The 13,037-nt window shown below is 47.7% G+C and overlaps 1 protein-coding gene across 2 annotated transcripts in view; it reads left to right on the top strand.

Moving 5' to 3' along the window:
• Positions 1–888: 888 nt before the first annotated feature.
• SLIT3 (slit guidance ligand 3) overlaps positions 889–13,037 on the top strand; it is a 783,747-nt gene continuing 771,598 nt past the window's right edge. For both annotated transcript variants that reach the window (XM_049874285.1, XM_049874284.1), the window contains exon 1: positions 889–1,510. In XM_049874285.1, coding sequence (XP_049730242.1) covers positions 1,314–1,510 — 197 coding nt within the window. In that variant the 5' untranslated portion in view covers positions 889–1,313. The remainder of the gene's footprint in view (positions 1,511–13,037) is intronic.

Below are 13,037 nucleotides of genomic sequence, written 5' to 3'. Positions count from 1 at the left end.
TGGAAAAGCTCAGACCTGGCCAATTTAGAGCCGGTGCTGCCAAAAGGAAGGCTACGGCGCTGGGGGCAGAAAGGATGCCTCTCAGGCAAAAGACTGTTGCGCAAAAACACTTTCTCTTCTTTGATGCTTCAAACAACCCAGTAAGGTGGGTTCGGATAGGGCTCTGGACCCCTTGATTTACTTGAGGCAACCAAGGCTCAGAGGTGAAATGATTGACTTAGGGTCGCCCAGTCAGCTTCAGCTGATCTGAAAAACCTGGACAACTGCGCTTTTTTATGACATGCGTGACTGAGGTGCACTGGTGTCAAAAAAGTAGGTCCTCTTGGAAGAAGCTGTGGTCTTTGCCAAGAGGACTGGATGATGTAGGGGCACAGCTTCGATGAGCTCTGATGTAAAATGCGGGTGAATAAGAGTGCTGTACTTGGAGTTCCTTAGAAGTTGGGTGACCTCAGGCAAGCCACTTCACTTCTCTGAGCGTTGTTGTTGTTGTTGTTGTTTTTTAACAAAACGAGAGTACTCATACTCCCCTTTGGGTGACCGTGTTGGGGTTGAAGGAGAATATATGAACAGAGTGCCCAGCTCCGGGCTAGGAATAAAGAAGTGCCGCAAGCCCTATCTGCTCTTGGCTCCTAGGAGTGAATGAATGTTTCTTTCCCGGGGCAAGTTTCCTGAGGCCCTACTCGCCGAGCCCCTGAGTTCCCCCCGCTCCTTCCCTCTTGCCTCTCTGTTGCCTCCTCCCTCCTGGCTCTCGGCTGCTCCAGCAAAGTTCCCAACTTAGTCGACATGACGCGCGGGGCAGCCAATAGGAGGCGAAGCTGGCGTTTTTGGGGGAGTGGGAGGGGTGGGCCCCGCGTCTCCGGTGTCTGCCCTGCTCAGTGAATGGAGAGAGCAAGCGCCGGCCAGCTCACCCGGACGCCCTGTGCCCCAGCCGCCGCCGCCGCGCTCGGGAGCCCAGTCCCAAGCCGGACCTCCCCGGGCGCCGCGCTCCACTGGGCTCGCCCCAGGTCCCCGACCCGGCCCACGCTCCGGGCTGCGGGCTAGCGGGGCCAGGGGGCGCCCGGCACCTGGACACTTCGAGCGATGCGCAGCGGGGCAGCGCCGGCCCCGCCAATGGAGCTGCTGCTGCTGCTGCCGCCGCCCGGCGCGCCCCTCTCCGCCCGCGCCCCGTGCGCCTGAGCGCCGAGCTCGCCCCTCCTCCGCGACAACTCCGCCGCCTGCTCCTCAGGCCGCCCGCGCTCCCCGCGCGCCTCCCAGGTCTCCACGCTACTTGCCTAGCTGAGGCAGCCTCTTCAGAGCGCGGGCCCCTACACACCATGGCCCCCGGGCGGACAGGGGCCGGCGCCGCGGTGCGCGCCCGCCTGGCGCTGGCCTTGGCTCTGGCGAGCGTCCTGAATGGGCCCCCCGCCGCCGCCTGCCCCACCAAGTGTACCTGCTCCGCAGCCAGCGTGGACTGCCACGGGCTGGGCCTCCGGGCGGTTCCCCGGGGCATCCCCCGCAACGCCGAGCGCCTGTGAGTACCCCCTGTCCGCTCCGCCCCACCCGGGCCACCCACCTGGGCCCCAGGGAGGGGCTCCCAGGCGCCAGATCCTTCCTTTCTCCTTAGCCGCGCCGGATGCCATCTCTGCTCTCACCCCTTAGGCGATCCGACCCCTCACTCTCTGAGTTGGGGATTTGAGGCTTTGGGCAGGTACAGGGAGAAAGGTCCCGAAGTCCCCCACGATGGGCACAGGGCAGCGCCCCTCCAGCGGCAAGGGCTCCAGCGGCAAGGGCTCCAGCCGCAGGGCCCGCTGACAGCTTCTAAGGAGACCGCTGGTAGGAGGTAGAGGGGAAGAGAGGACACTGCAGCCAGCGAGGTCTTGGGGTGAGGGTAAAGAGCCCGCGCTCATTACAGAGGGGGCCAGGAGAAAGCCGAAGGGTGATGAGGCGTCAGGGTACGTCAGGAGGCTGGCGAGAGGGCCCCAGACTGTGACCCGCTTGGAGACAAGAATGGGCCATCCGCTCACTGGCTGCCCTTGCAAGGAAAGTTGAAAGTGTGCGTGAAGGTCTAACTTCTGAGGAACCGGACGAATTGAGAGCGGGTGCTCACAAAACCCGCCCTGCGTGGAGCGCAGCCTCGGAGATGCCAAGTTGCAGCCCGGGTGCATTTTTTATGGCTCGGTTTTAAATGCCTCCCCAAACGGGCCGGAGAATGGAAATGCTGACAGCCCTTTAAATGAGACCGAGCGCTATAATCTTACAAACCGCACTGAGCCTCCGATCCTGGGCTTGGCAGCTTGTGGAGAGACGCTTGGAGAGCAGGGTGGATTGACCCTCGTTTTAACCCCAATTGTGCAACCAAATATTTACTTTTCATATGTCAACGTTTTGGAAACATTTATCATTTTGATCCTCGGACCAAATTCAAAACTTGGACTCCAGGGGTGGGCTCCTCTTTAGCCCGCACTTGTGGGGGGTAGGGTAGGAAGGAGAAACGGTGGAGGGGGTGGGAAATGTCTTGGGAATGGAGCTGAGAAGTGGGTGAGGGTTTGTTGGAATGTGATCATTCACTCTCGCCATGTCTCCCTCTCAGTCTCTCCCACTTTTCTCACGTGTCTTAGGGGTTAGTGCCTGGGTCTTTGATTCTGTCTGCTGGCATAGAGTAGTGATGAGACTAAGATGAATTCTCGTAGAATGTGTTAATTCCTGTTTTCACCTCCTAGCCCTGTCAGCCCAGTTCTTCTCTTCCACTTTATGTATCTCTGGGTGGAGACTTAATACAACTGCCTTCCTTATTCCTAGAGCTTTCCTTTGGCTCAAGACATTTCTTTTTTAAGCACAGTGATTGTTTCATCAGGCCGAACCATACAATCCTAGAGGGTCAGAGCAGAATCTTCTTTAGCACTTGTAGAAAACCAAGCTCAGAAATGTGATTTGCACAAGGTCATACAACGAATTTATGGCAACAAAGGGGCTAGAATCCGTTATTCAGACATTATACCATGCCTGTCTTTGCAGAGACAAACTTGTTTTAGTGGTATTTTTGGATACCAATAACATTTAAACTAAGTCCCCCTCCTCTTCACACCAGCACCAGCCACTGCGTTAGTGAAATAGTAACTGTACCTTATGTTTAATGGATGCTTTCCATGCCCCAAGTTGTTTGTATGTGTTTTCTCCTTGAATCTCCTCAACAGTCCTATTTTATGTTGCTGTAGTTCGTTGCCATCAAGTTGGCTCTGACTCATGGCCACCCCATAGACAACAGAAAAAACACTACCCAGTCCTATGCCATCTTCACAGTCATTGGTGTGCTCAAGTCCATTGCTGTGGCCTCTGTGTATTTTGAGTGCCTTCCAACATTATAGGGGGCTCATCTTCCAGCACTGAATTGAACAGTATTCTGCTGTGAACTGTAGGGTTTTCATTGTTTAATTTTCAGAAGTACGTCTCCAAGCCTTTATTCCTAGTCTTTCATACTCTGGAAGCTCCACTGAAACCTATCCACCATGCATGACCCTGCTGGTATATGAAGTAGCATAGTTTGTGGCATCATAGCAACATCATTCAAGCGGGTGGTGGATTAGTTGTATAAACTAAAAAGAAAAAAACCCCAAACCCACTGCTGTTGCATAGACTCTGACTCATAGGGACCTATGGGACAGAGTAGAACTGCCCCGTAGGGTTTCCATGAATAGTCTTTACAGAAGCAGACTGCCACATCTTTCTCCTAAGGAGTGGCTGGTGGGTTCGAACCACTGACCTTTTGGTTAGCAGCTGAGCGCTTAACCACTGCACTACCAGGACTCCCTATTAATTATATAAACCAAAAAATCAAACCTGTTGCCATCAAGTCGATTCCAACTCATAGCAACCCTATAGGCCACAGTAGAACTGCCCCATAGGGCTTCCAAGGAGCCGCTGGTGGATTTGACCTTTTGGTTGGCAGCCAAGCTCTTAACCACTGTGCCACTAGGGCTCCTATTAGTTATATATCAATAAAAACAAAAAACCTGAACCCACTGACATTGAGTCAATTCTGAATCATAGCAACCCCATAGGATTTCCAAGCCTGTAAATCCCTACAGAAGCAGACTGCCACATCTTTTTGCCACAGAGCCACTGGTGGTTTTGAACCCTCATCCTTTTGGTTAGCAGTCCATCGCTTTAACCACTGTGTGACCAGGGATTCTATTCCTTATATAGGAAATGTTTATTGCCGCATTTTACAGTTAAGTCCTCTTGACATTTGCTTAAGGTCATGTTGGCAGTAAGTGTTTTAATCCAAGCCTGCCTGGCTCCCAAGCCCATGCCCCTTACCACTCTGCTATACATCTTTGCGACAAGGGTCCATTCAGGCCAGATCTGTAAACAGACAGTCCTGGGAGGGCTCCGGATGGCTTTGGGTCTTAGAATAGGCTGCTGCTGTTGAGGCTAGGAATATACCTTGCAGATATTCAGCTTGCTTTAATAGTAGCTCTCTTGCTTGGGGTCTTGAGGCTGCCTCTTTCCCGTCTTCGAAATCATGTTGCATGTTTGGGAAACCAAGGAGAGTGGGCCCCTCTCCTCCTGGTATGTTGGAAGTTTTCAAAAGTTGCAGGCACAGCATTGCAGCCAGCGTGCCACCCAGCCACCTCCCCCAGGAGACCCAGGCAGCTCAGCGCTGCCCATCTGCTCCACAACTGGAGACACTAGGTGGAGACTGGAGTCTAGGGCGCTCCCATGAGCTCCCTGCTGCAGTCATGGTCCCTGACAGACATTGGCAGAGTAGGAGTTGCTTCGAAATATCCAGGTCTCATCTGCCTTGGTTCTTGTCACTGTTGCCACTGTGGCTGGGATGCATGGGGTTGATGGGGATGCCAAGACTGGTTCCTCTTTCTACTCTTCTTCCTCCCTGGGGTGGGGGGCTGGGGTAGCTTTCAGGAGCAAACTGGGTCAGATTCAAGGCAGCCCACCAACAGTCTTTCACCACCCCCACACCCTTTCTTGATCAAGTGAGATGTAACATTTCAATTCTGCAGGCTCTTGGGGGTATTTGACATTTCTAAGCTATGCCAAGGATTTCTTGAGGGAGGCATTCCTCATTCATCCCTCCCTTCACTCATTCAACAAACATTACTGGAGCGTCTACTGTGTCCCAGTAACTGTATATAAAGTTATTGCATATACAGAAGAAAACCAGCAATTCAACTGAAAGAATGTAAGCAGAAGATGGAAGGAGGAAACTGCCCTTGGTGAGACTTTTAAACTTCACAGCGCTCATTTTTCCATGGGGCCTTAGTTTTGCCAGCACTATAGTCAGAGGCACAGGATTTCCTACAATCCAGTTTTTTTTTTTTAATCACAAATATTTAAATTACATTTTAAAACAAAGAAGAAGCCTTTTTCCCCTTCTCCATTTCTGCATCTCTGCCTCCCAAAGACACTTTTATGAATGGATTTTCTTTTTTATTTTAGGAGGGGGTGGTGTTGCTCCTTTGGATGCTTTTGATATCCGAGACCTGTTTGCTCACGGTTCAACATTCAGGAGAATCGAGTTATAATGACAATGTGGTCACCATTTGATCTTTGCTTCAGGCCTGGAAAGGGGCCTGTTAAATTGTTCATAATTATGCCAGTATCAGAGCTGGGGTCTGTGTTCCAGCTTCTTCCCCATAATGTCAGCACATCACACAGAAAGAGAAACTCTCTGTCTTTTATAAACTACTGACAATTTTTCCCCCTTGTTGAGGAGGTGACACCCACAAGAAAGCTAAATAAATGCTGAGGAGAACTCAGTGTAATTTATTATCTGTGCAGCAAAGATAGAGGAGAGAGGGAAGGAAGTGAATGGTGGTGCCTGAAACAAAACATTTACCGTGGAGCACAGAGTAAACAGATGTTGCATTTACCCTTCTGAGCACAAAAGGAGCCCCCAGATGTAATCCTTCTCCAGCCACAATCTCAGCCTGGAAAAAGAAGAGACAGATGAAAACGAACTCTCATGCACAGGGCCTCTTCTCCCTGTCCTGTTTGAGAAAGGCAGAGGCCCCTTTCTCACCCTCAGAGAGGTGGCGGCCTGAGCACCAGAGTGGGGCAAGACTGGACATCTTTGGTTTTTCACTTGGCTCCAGCACATGCTGGAGACTGCTGTATTTAAATAAACATTTCCTGTTTGCGAAGGAAAACGGGCGAAAGGCTGAAACGTGAGAATGTGGTAACTTAATTTTCTCCATCACTCCAGATGACGGCAAACTTCCCCGGTGGTTGGGTCCAATAAAAACCGACACCGTGTCATAGGCTTTCCCTCACTTGACCACAGAGGTCCCAAGGTCAAGTGGGAGACTTTCCAAGATGTTCAACAGCCAAGCCCTACGTCCTGGTACTCCCAGCCCTCTGGGCCAGCTCAAAGGACAAGGGGCAAGCTGGTGAGTCATGGAGCCTCTCAGGGCTAGCCTTGGTGACTTGACCTTTCAGGGAAGCAGTGTACTCTCCTGGTGAGCCTACGGGGCTGGGCGTGAGCGCCTGAGCCTGCCCACCTTCAGGAAACCCTGATGGTGTAGTGGTTAAGTGCCACGGCTGCTAACCAAGTGGTCAACAGTTCGAATCTGCCAGGGGCTCCTTGGAAACTCTATTGGGCAGTTCTACTCTGTCCTATAGGGTCGCTATGAGTTGGAATCGGTGCAACAGCAGCTGTTTGGTTTGGTTTTTTTACCTCCAGGATGCTGTGCAACTCTAAACAGATTACTTTACCTCTCTGTTCCTCATTTCCCTGAAAGTGGGCTTCTAGTATAGTCTAGTGGTTTTCCATGTATGGTCTACAGACCACTGCAGAACTGTCAGGGTTCTCTTCCCCAGTGCCTAGAAGGAATGCCTGGCACATAGTAGATTTCCAACTATGGCTTCCAACCAGTTCAGTCATGGCCGACACAGTGAAATCGAAACAGACTCAGATTTGTAAAATGTGGGTATACTGGAATGATAACCAGAACGGGAAAAATTATGGGTCAATGCCCTGCTAGAAACATAATCTCCCTCCTAGAAAATAGTGGCAGAATGTGCACTGCATAGCAACCAAATCTCTTAACTGGCAGAATCAGAAACAGTGGTGCCCAGCTCAAAGACGGCGGTTGATTGCAGCACTTTGAGTGTGTGTCATGCTTCACAGTCCTGGCAATAATCCAGACTCCTATATCAGGCTCCTGAAAGGGCTCACTATGCCTCTTCCACATCTCCCATTTCAGGGCTTCAACCCATAATTTTTCCCAATCCAGTTATCATTCTAGTATACCCCAATTTTAGAAATTCGGGTCCTTGCCTGTTTTACTTCATGGGCCCATGACAGAACTGGGAAGAACTGGTTCGAAGCCCTGTTTCCAACAAATATGTGTTGAATAAGTGAAAGATGAGCCTCAAAAATCATGTGTCTTTAGTTCTTACAAGTGAAAGATGGAAATTATAGGTATGCATTTTTATATTGACTAGGGATTACTTACTAGTAACCTATTACATGAGTTATGAAAGCTTCCCAAAATTTGGCTTTCATAAACTAAAATTATTGCCTTACTAGAATTACCAAGGACTCGACTCCTATTGAGTGATCCACTCTGTGGTCTGGTTGCCAGGCGTTGCTTAGCAACCTTGCAAAACTCCTACTGTGCACATGCTTATGAAAAGAGCTAGAAATCCTGAACACTTAAACCACAGGATTTTCTAATCGGTAACTTATCAGTGTTGTTACTCTTCTTGTATTAATTGATGTGTTTGAAAGGTCATTATTATTAAGTTTTCTTTGGCCAATCATCTGGGTCTTATGTTATTTCTGCATTTTTGCCATTTTGGGTTTTATTTTGTTTCTCTCCTATTCTGTTTGTTGTCAGTGAGTTCTTTTCTCCCCTGGAAAATGAGAATGGTAGGGTCTGAGAACTGTGGGGTCTTTTACCTTGGCTAAGTGGGCTGTGGGAAGAAGGTTGCAGAGCCCTGGCATTGTTTTGGGCTTGGGTTCCAGAGACAGACAGAGCTGGGTTTGAATTCCGGCTCTGTTACTTCCTTGCTGTTGTACCCTGAGTAGGTTACTCTACTCCTCTGTGCTGCTGTCTGTGTAATCCTTTTGAACCTTCTTTCCTGAGGCATTGGTGGTTCTGTGGTAAAATTACCATTGCTGGATCATTAAGAGGAGCTGTTGGGAGCCTGATTGGCCTAAATTTGTGTCTAGCTTCTGCTCCTTCCACCTCTGTGACCTTGGGCTTCATGATTCTGATATTCAGTTGTCTCACTTTGAAGTTGGGAATAATGGCAGATATCATCTCATTTAATCCTTTTTACAGACTCTGCGGCACAAGTATTATTCCCATTTTACAGCTGAGTAAAATGGTTCCCATTTTACACATGGGTGCAGTGGTGGTTCAGTAGTAGAAGTTTTGTCTTCTCTGCAGGACATCTGGGTTTACTTCCTGGCCAGTGCACCTGAGGCACAGCCACCACCCACCTGTCAGTGAAGGCTCGTGTGTTGTATAACGCTGAACAGGTTTTAGCGGAGCTTCCAGACTAAGAGGGACTAGGAAGAAAAGCCTGGTAATCCACTTCTGAAAATCAGCCACCGAAAACCCTATGGATCACAATGGTCTGATCTACAACTGATCACAGAGATAGTGTGGGTTCAGAGTTTCGTTCATTGTGCATGGAGTTGCCACGAAGCCAGGATGATTCAGTCTTAGCTAACAACAGCAACAAGTTGTTGTTAGATGTCATCAGATTGATTCTGACTCATGGCGACCCCATGTGTGTTGAAGTAGAACTGCTCTATAGGATTGTCAAGGCTTGACCTTTCAGAAGTAGATCGCCAGGAGTGTCTTCTGTGACACATCTGGGTGGATTTGAACCACCGACCTTTTGGCAAGTAGTCGACTACTTAACTGCGCCACACAGGGACTCCTACAGCAACAAAACAAGAATGATAATTGCATGGTCCCTTGAGGATGCTGTGAATGGGAACTGACACAACCTCTACAACATACTCGACACATTGCTTGTCTAGTTCACTCATTATTATTGCTATGATCCTTTCTACAGCCACTGTTCCTCGACTGTAAAGTGTCTATAATGAATGTTGCTATTTGGGAGGGCTAAACAAACTGATGTATGGAAAGCATGTAACAGCACCTGGCTCGTAGTAACCCTTCCCAAACTAGTAATGATAGTGACTCTGGTTATTATTTCCATTTCATCTTGGGCCCCATCCAGCTGGAACATCTGAGAGTGCCCACTCTAAATTTGCTCCAGCCCAGAGCCTTGTCGAGGCAGGTTTCTCGCCTGCACGGAGGCTGTGCCTAGCACCCTCTTGCCTGGGCCTCTCCCTCTCCCTCCTGCCCCTGCAGCTAAGACCAGGTTGGCCTCCATTCCATACAAAAGGGGATTACAGTTGAAGTGGTTTATATCTTTTCCATGGGCGTTCTGCTTTGTGGTCTATTTAAATAGACAATGCATTTTATTTATTTATTTATTGGGGGGGCGGATTTGCATGGGGAATTCTGGGTTCTGACTTTTTTTTTCAATGCTCATTCCTTCTATCTTTCCTTAAATACCTTTTTTTTACTGACTTCCCGTGTCTGCCTGTGTTACTGCTTTTACTTGAAACAGCTGTATTTACTAGCATGCTCCACCCTCATTACACAAGATGGTCTTAACCCTTTCGAGCACTGCTAAAAAGAAAATAATAAGGGTGTGGAGGCTTTTCCAGACAGCTTTTCTGGACTACCACCAGTCCTGAATGGATAGACGCAGAGGGTTCCTGCTGTGGTGCGCTGTGTTAATTTCTCATTTTCCTCATTCCCCATCCTTAATTTTAAGTCAGCCTTGCCAGATGGGAATAGTTGTATCAGGAGACAACACAAGACCTGGACTGCATTTTCTAACTACTGTTACTGTAAGTCTGCCAATAGGCTATATTTTCTTCCCCACTCACTGGGGTCTTCATAGTTCTGTTGGCAGCACCATATTTGATACATAGATGCCCTGGGAAGCATTGCTCTTGTAGCGGGTGATTAAAGGGTCTTACTCCTGAGCGGACAGGCAGGTGGAAGAAGTAACATGGACTCCAGAGCCAGGTGAGGTTCACATTCTGGTTCTACCACTTATAAACTGGGTCACCTCAGTTTTCCCATTTGTAAAATGAGAATAGTAATAGTACCGCCTTCATAGGATGCTGTATTGAATTATCTTACATAGACTGCCTGGAAAATAGTGAACCCTCCATAGAATTTTCTGTCATGATTGTAATTGGCTCTAGCCCTCCTTCCAGAGCATGCTGAAGATAAAGCCCAATTTGGAAAAATATAGATTGTTAGTTTTGAAAGGGCTCATCCTGTCCGAAGGTCCAACCACACCACATGCAGGTTGATCTTGCACCAACATAACTTTGGGGAAAGTGTTCATCCTCCCTTGCTTGGTTACATCTAGTGGTGAGGAACTCAGTACTACCTAAGGCAACTTATTCCATTTTTAAAATACAGTTCTAATGAGAGCTTCCCCCCGCCCCCCAGGTTGGGTGGAAGCTATACCCCATTGATGGTTGTTACATGGAACAAGTATAATACTTTTTCCAAATGATAAGATTTTAAAAATCTTATTACTCTTGTGTTTCTCACCTCCCACTTATCCAGGGCTTCCCTTTTATTCCATGAACTTTTTATAATTAAGTATCCAGATTTGTTAGAGTTTTGAAACAGGCCCTTTCCCCCACTCCTAGTTATCTTCTAAATAGGTTCCAATCTTCTTTGACCAGAGGCCACACACTAGTTAGGTTGGGCCCGTCTGCTGTCTTGCTGTCTTGTTTGACTTATACGAATACATTTTAAACCAGCATTTGGGCACTGTACAGCTATGCCCCTGAATTGACTGCCGAATCCCGGTCGGCTCAGTCTTCACCGTTGCTGATTCTTTTTTTCTCCCATCCTAGACTGGTGCACTTGGCTTTTTGGAGTCTAAGTGCAAACTTTTCATTTATCTCAATTAAATTTTGGCAAATAGTTTCATTTACCCAGCTTGTCAGAAATATTTTCTGTTTCCATATTCTCATCTAGCACACTAACCCTTCCTTCCTCCATTGCCCACTATTTATTTCCTCTGCAGATTTGGTGCGTTTTCCCTATAGATCTTTATCCACGTTGTCAATATAATCAGCAGAGTCCTTGCTGCTGTCTTTGAAGTCTTCTATGGTCCAGGATGTGGATTACATGAATATATTGTCTTGTTCTTTCTGGCTGGGGTAGATATAAATCTGAGATCTTATTGACGTGTAGCATCTTCTTTCACTGGGGTTCTGTTGTTCAGATTTTCCCTGGAATGATTTCTTATTAATGCTTAATTCCTCTATTTGTCAAATTTTCTCTAAACCCTTGGTTTTTCATAGCACTTCCCATCATGGCTTTAGGGTCATCCTCATCCTATGTGGCTGTTATTAAAAGCCTACCAACATGGAATGTGGGGTGTGTGTGTGTGTGTGCGCGTGTGCTATTCTCTCCCGGCAAATAGTTTAGCCTGAGGAATTGGGCCCTTCTGGCAGCAGCAGAGTTCAGGTAGCCTTGGCTTTTAAATACAGTGATTTCCTTTGACATCTTGGGTGACCGTTGGACAGATGGCGTGGGACACATTTACTTCAGTAGTGCTGGGAATCGGTGTGATGGAAGATGGAGCATGGAAGACTGAGGCCTATAGGCTCCCAAACCTTTGTAAATGATAATAATGATGATGACAACCATAATAATAACAACAATCATCACCACAACAATGTCGATGTTGTTAATGGCCTTCAAGTTGGCTGTGAATCATAGCAACCTTGAGTATATCAGAACCAAGCATTGCCTGGTTCTGCACCATCTTCATGATTGTTGGTATGTTTGAGTCCATTTTTGCAACATTGTGTCAATCCATCTCAGTGAGGATTCCCCGCATTTTCATTGGTGTTGGCGAAGAATATTGAATATATGAGGGCTGCCTAAAGAATGAACAAATCGGTATTAGAAGAAATATAACCAGAATGTTCCTTAAAAGTGGGGATGGTGAGACTTCAACTTGCTTACTTGGAACATGTCATCAGGAAAGACCAGTTGCTAGAAAACAATATCGTGGTTGGTAAAGTAGAGAGTCAGCGAAAATGAGGGAAACCCTCAGAGAGGTGGATCGACACCACAACAATAGCTAACATTTGTTGAGCCCTTCCCTGTGCCTGGTACTGCTCTCACACATTACATGCATGAACTCGTTCAATCCTCCAACAGCCTTGCGAGGTAGGTGCCGATGCTGCCCTCATTTTACAGATGAGGAAACTGAGGTCAAAGAGGCGAAGTAATTTCCCCAGCTAGTAAGCAGCTGGAAACCTGGTGGTGTAGTGGTTAAAAGCTATAGCTGCTAACCAAAAGATTGGCTGTTCCAATGCACCAGGTGCTCCTTGGAAACACCATGGGGCAGTTCTCTATGTGGTAGGGTCGCTGTGAGTTGGAATTGACTCCATGGCAACAGGTTTGGTTTTGGTTTTTTTAAGCAGTTGGAGGCAGGGTTCAAACCAGGCAGGCTGGTCTCAGAACCTACATTCTTAACCACTGGTCATGTCATTCCTCCTCAGATCTTTCAGGTCAGCCCCATTCTGTCTGTCTTCCAAACTCAGTTCTGAAAGAACAGCTAGAAGAAGAAAGCATGCATCCACCTTGAATCAGTGAGCACCTGTTTGATGCAAGGCATCATCAGAGGAGTATCATAGATATGTTCTGGGCACCTGGCGGAGGTGCAGTCATGTCCATTTTGGGGAATTGAGTGGTATTTGAACTGGAGCTTGTAGGATGAATAGAATCCACATAGGTTAAAATGAGAAAGTGGTACAGATTCACAGAAGTTATTGGTTAGATGGAAACTAAGAGGGTCTGGGCCCAATTTAAAATGATAGGCGCTGCACTTCAGGAAACTATCTAATAGGGACATTTAGAATAGAATCCAGTAGGCCAAGCTTAAGAAAAATATTCTGATGGTCATATGGATAATTATTATTATTTTTTGTTTGGGATTTGAGGGGATAAAGCCTTCAAGAG

The sequence above is a fragment of the Elephas maximus genome, chromosome 2, assembly GCF_024166365.1.
Source record: "Elephas maximus indicus isolate mEleMax1 chromosome 2, mEleMax1 primary haplotype, whole genome shotgun sequence".
Taxonomy (NCBI): domain Eukaryota; kingdom Metazoa; phylum Chordata; class Mammalia; order Proboscidea; family Elephantidae; genus Elephas; species Elephas maximus.
The sequence above is the reverse complement of the archived record's forward strand: the minus strand, read 5'-3'. Positions and strand labels throughout refer to the sequence as shown.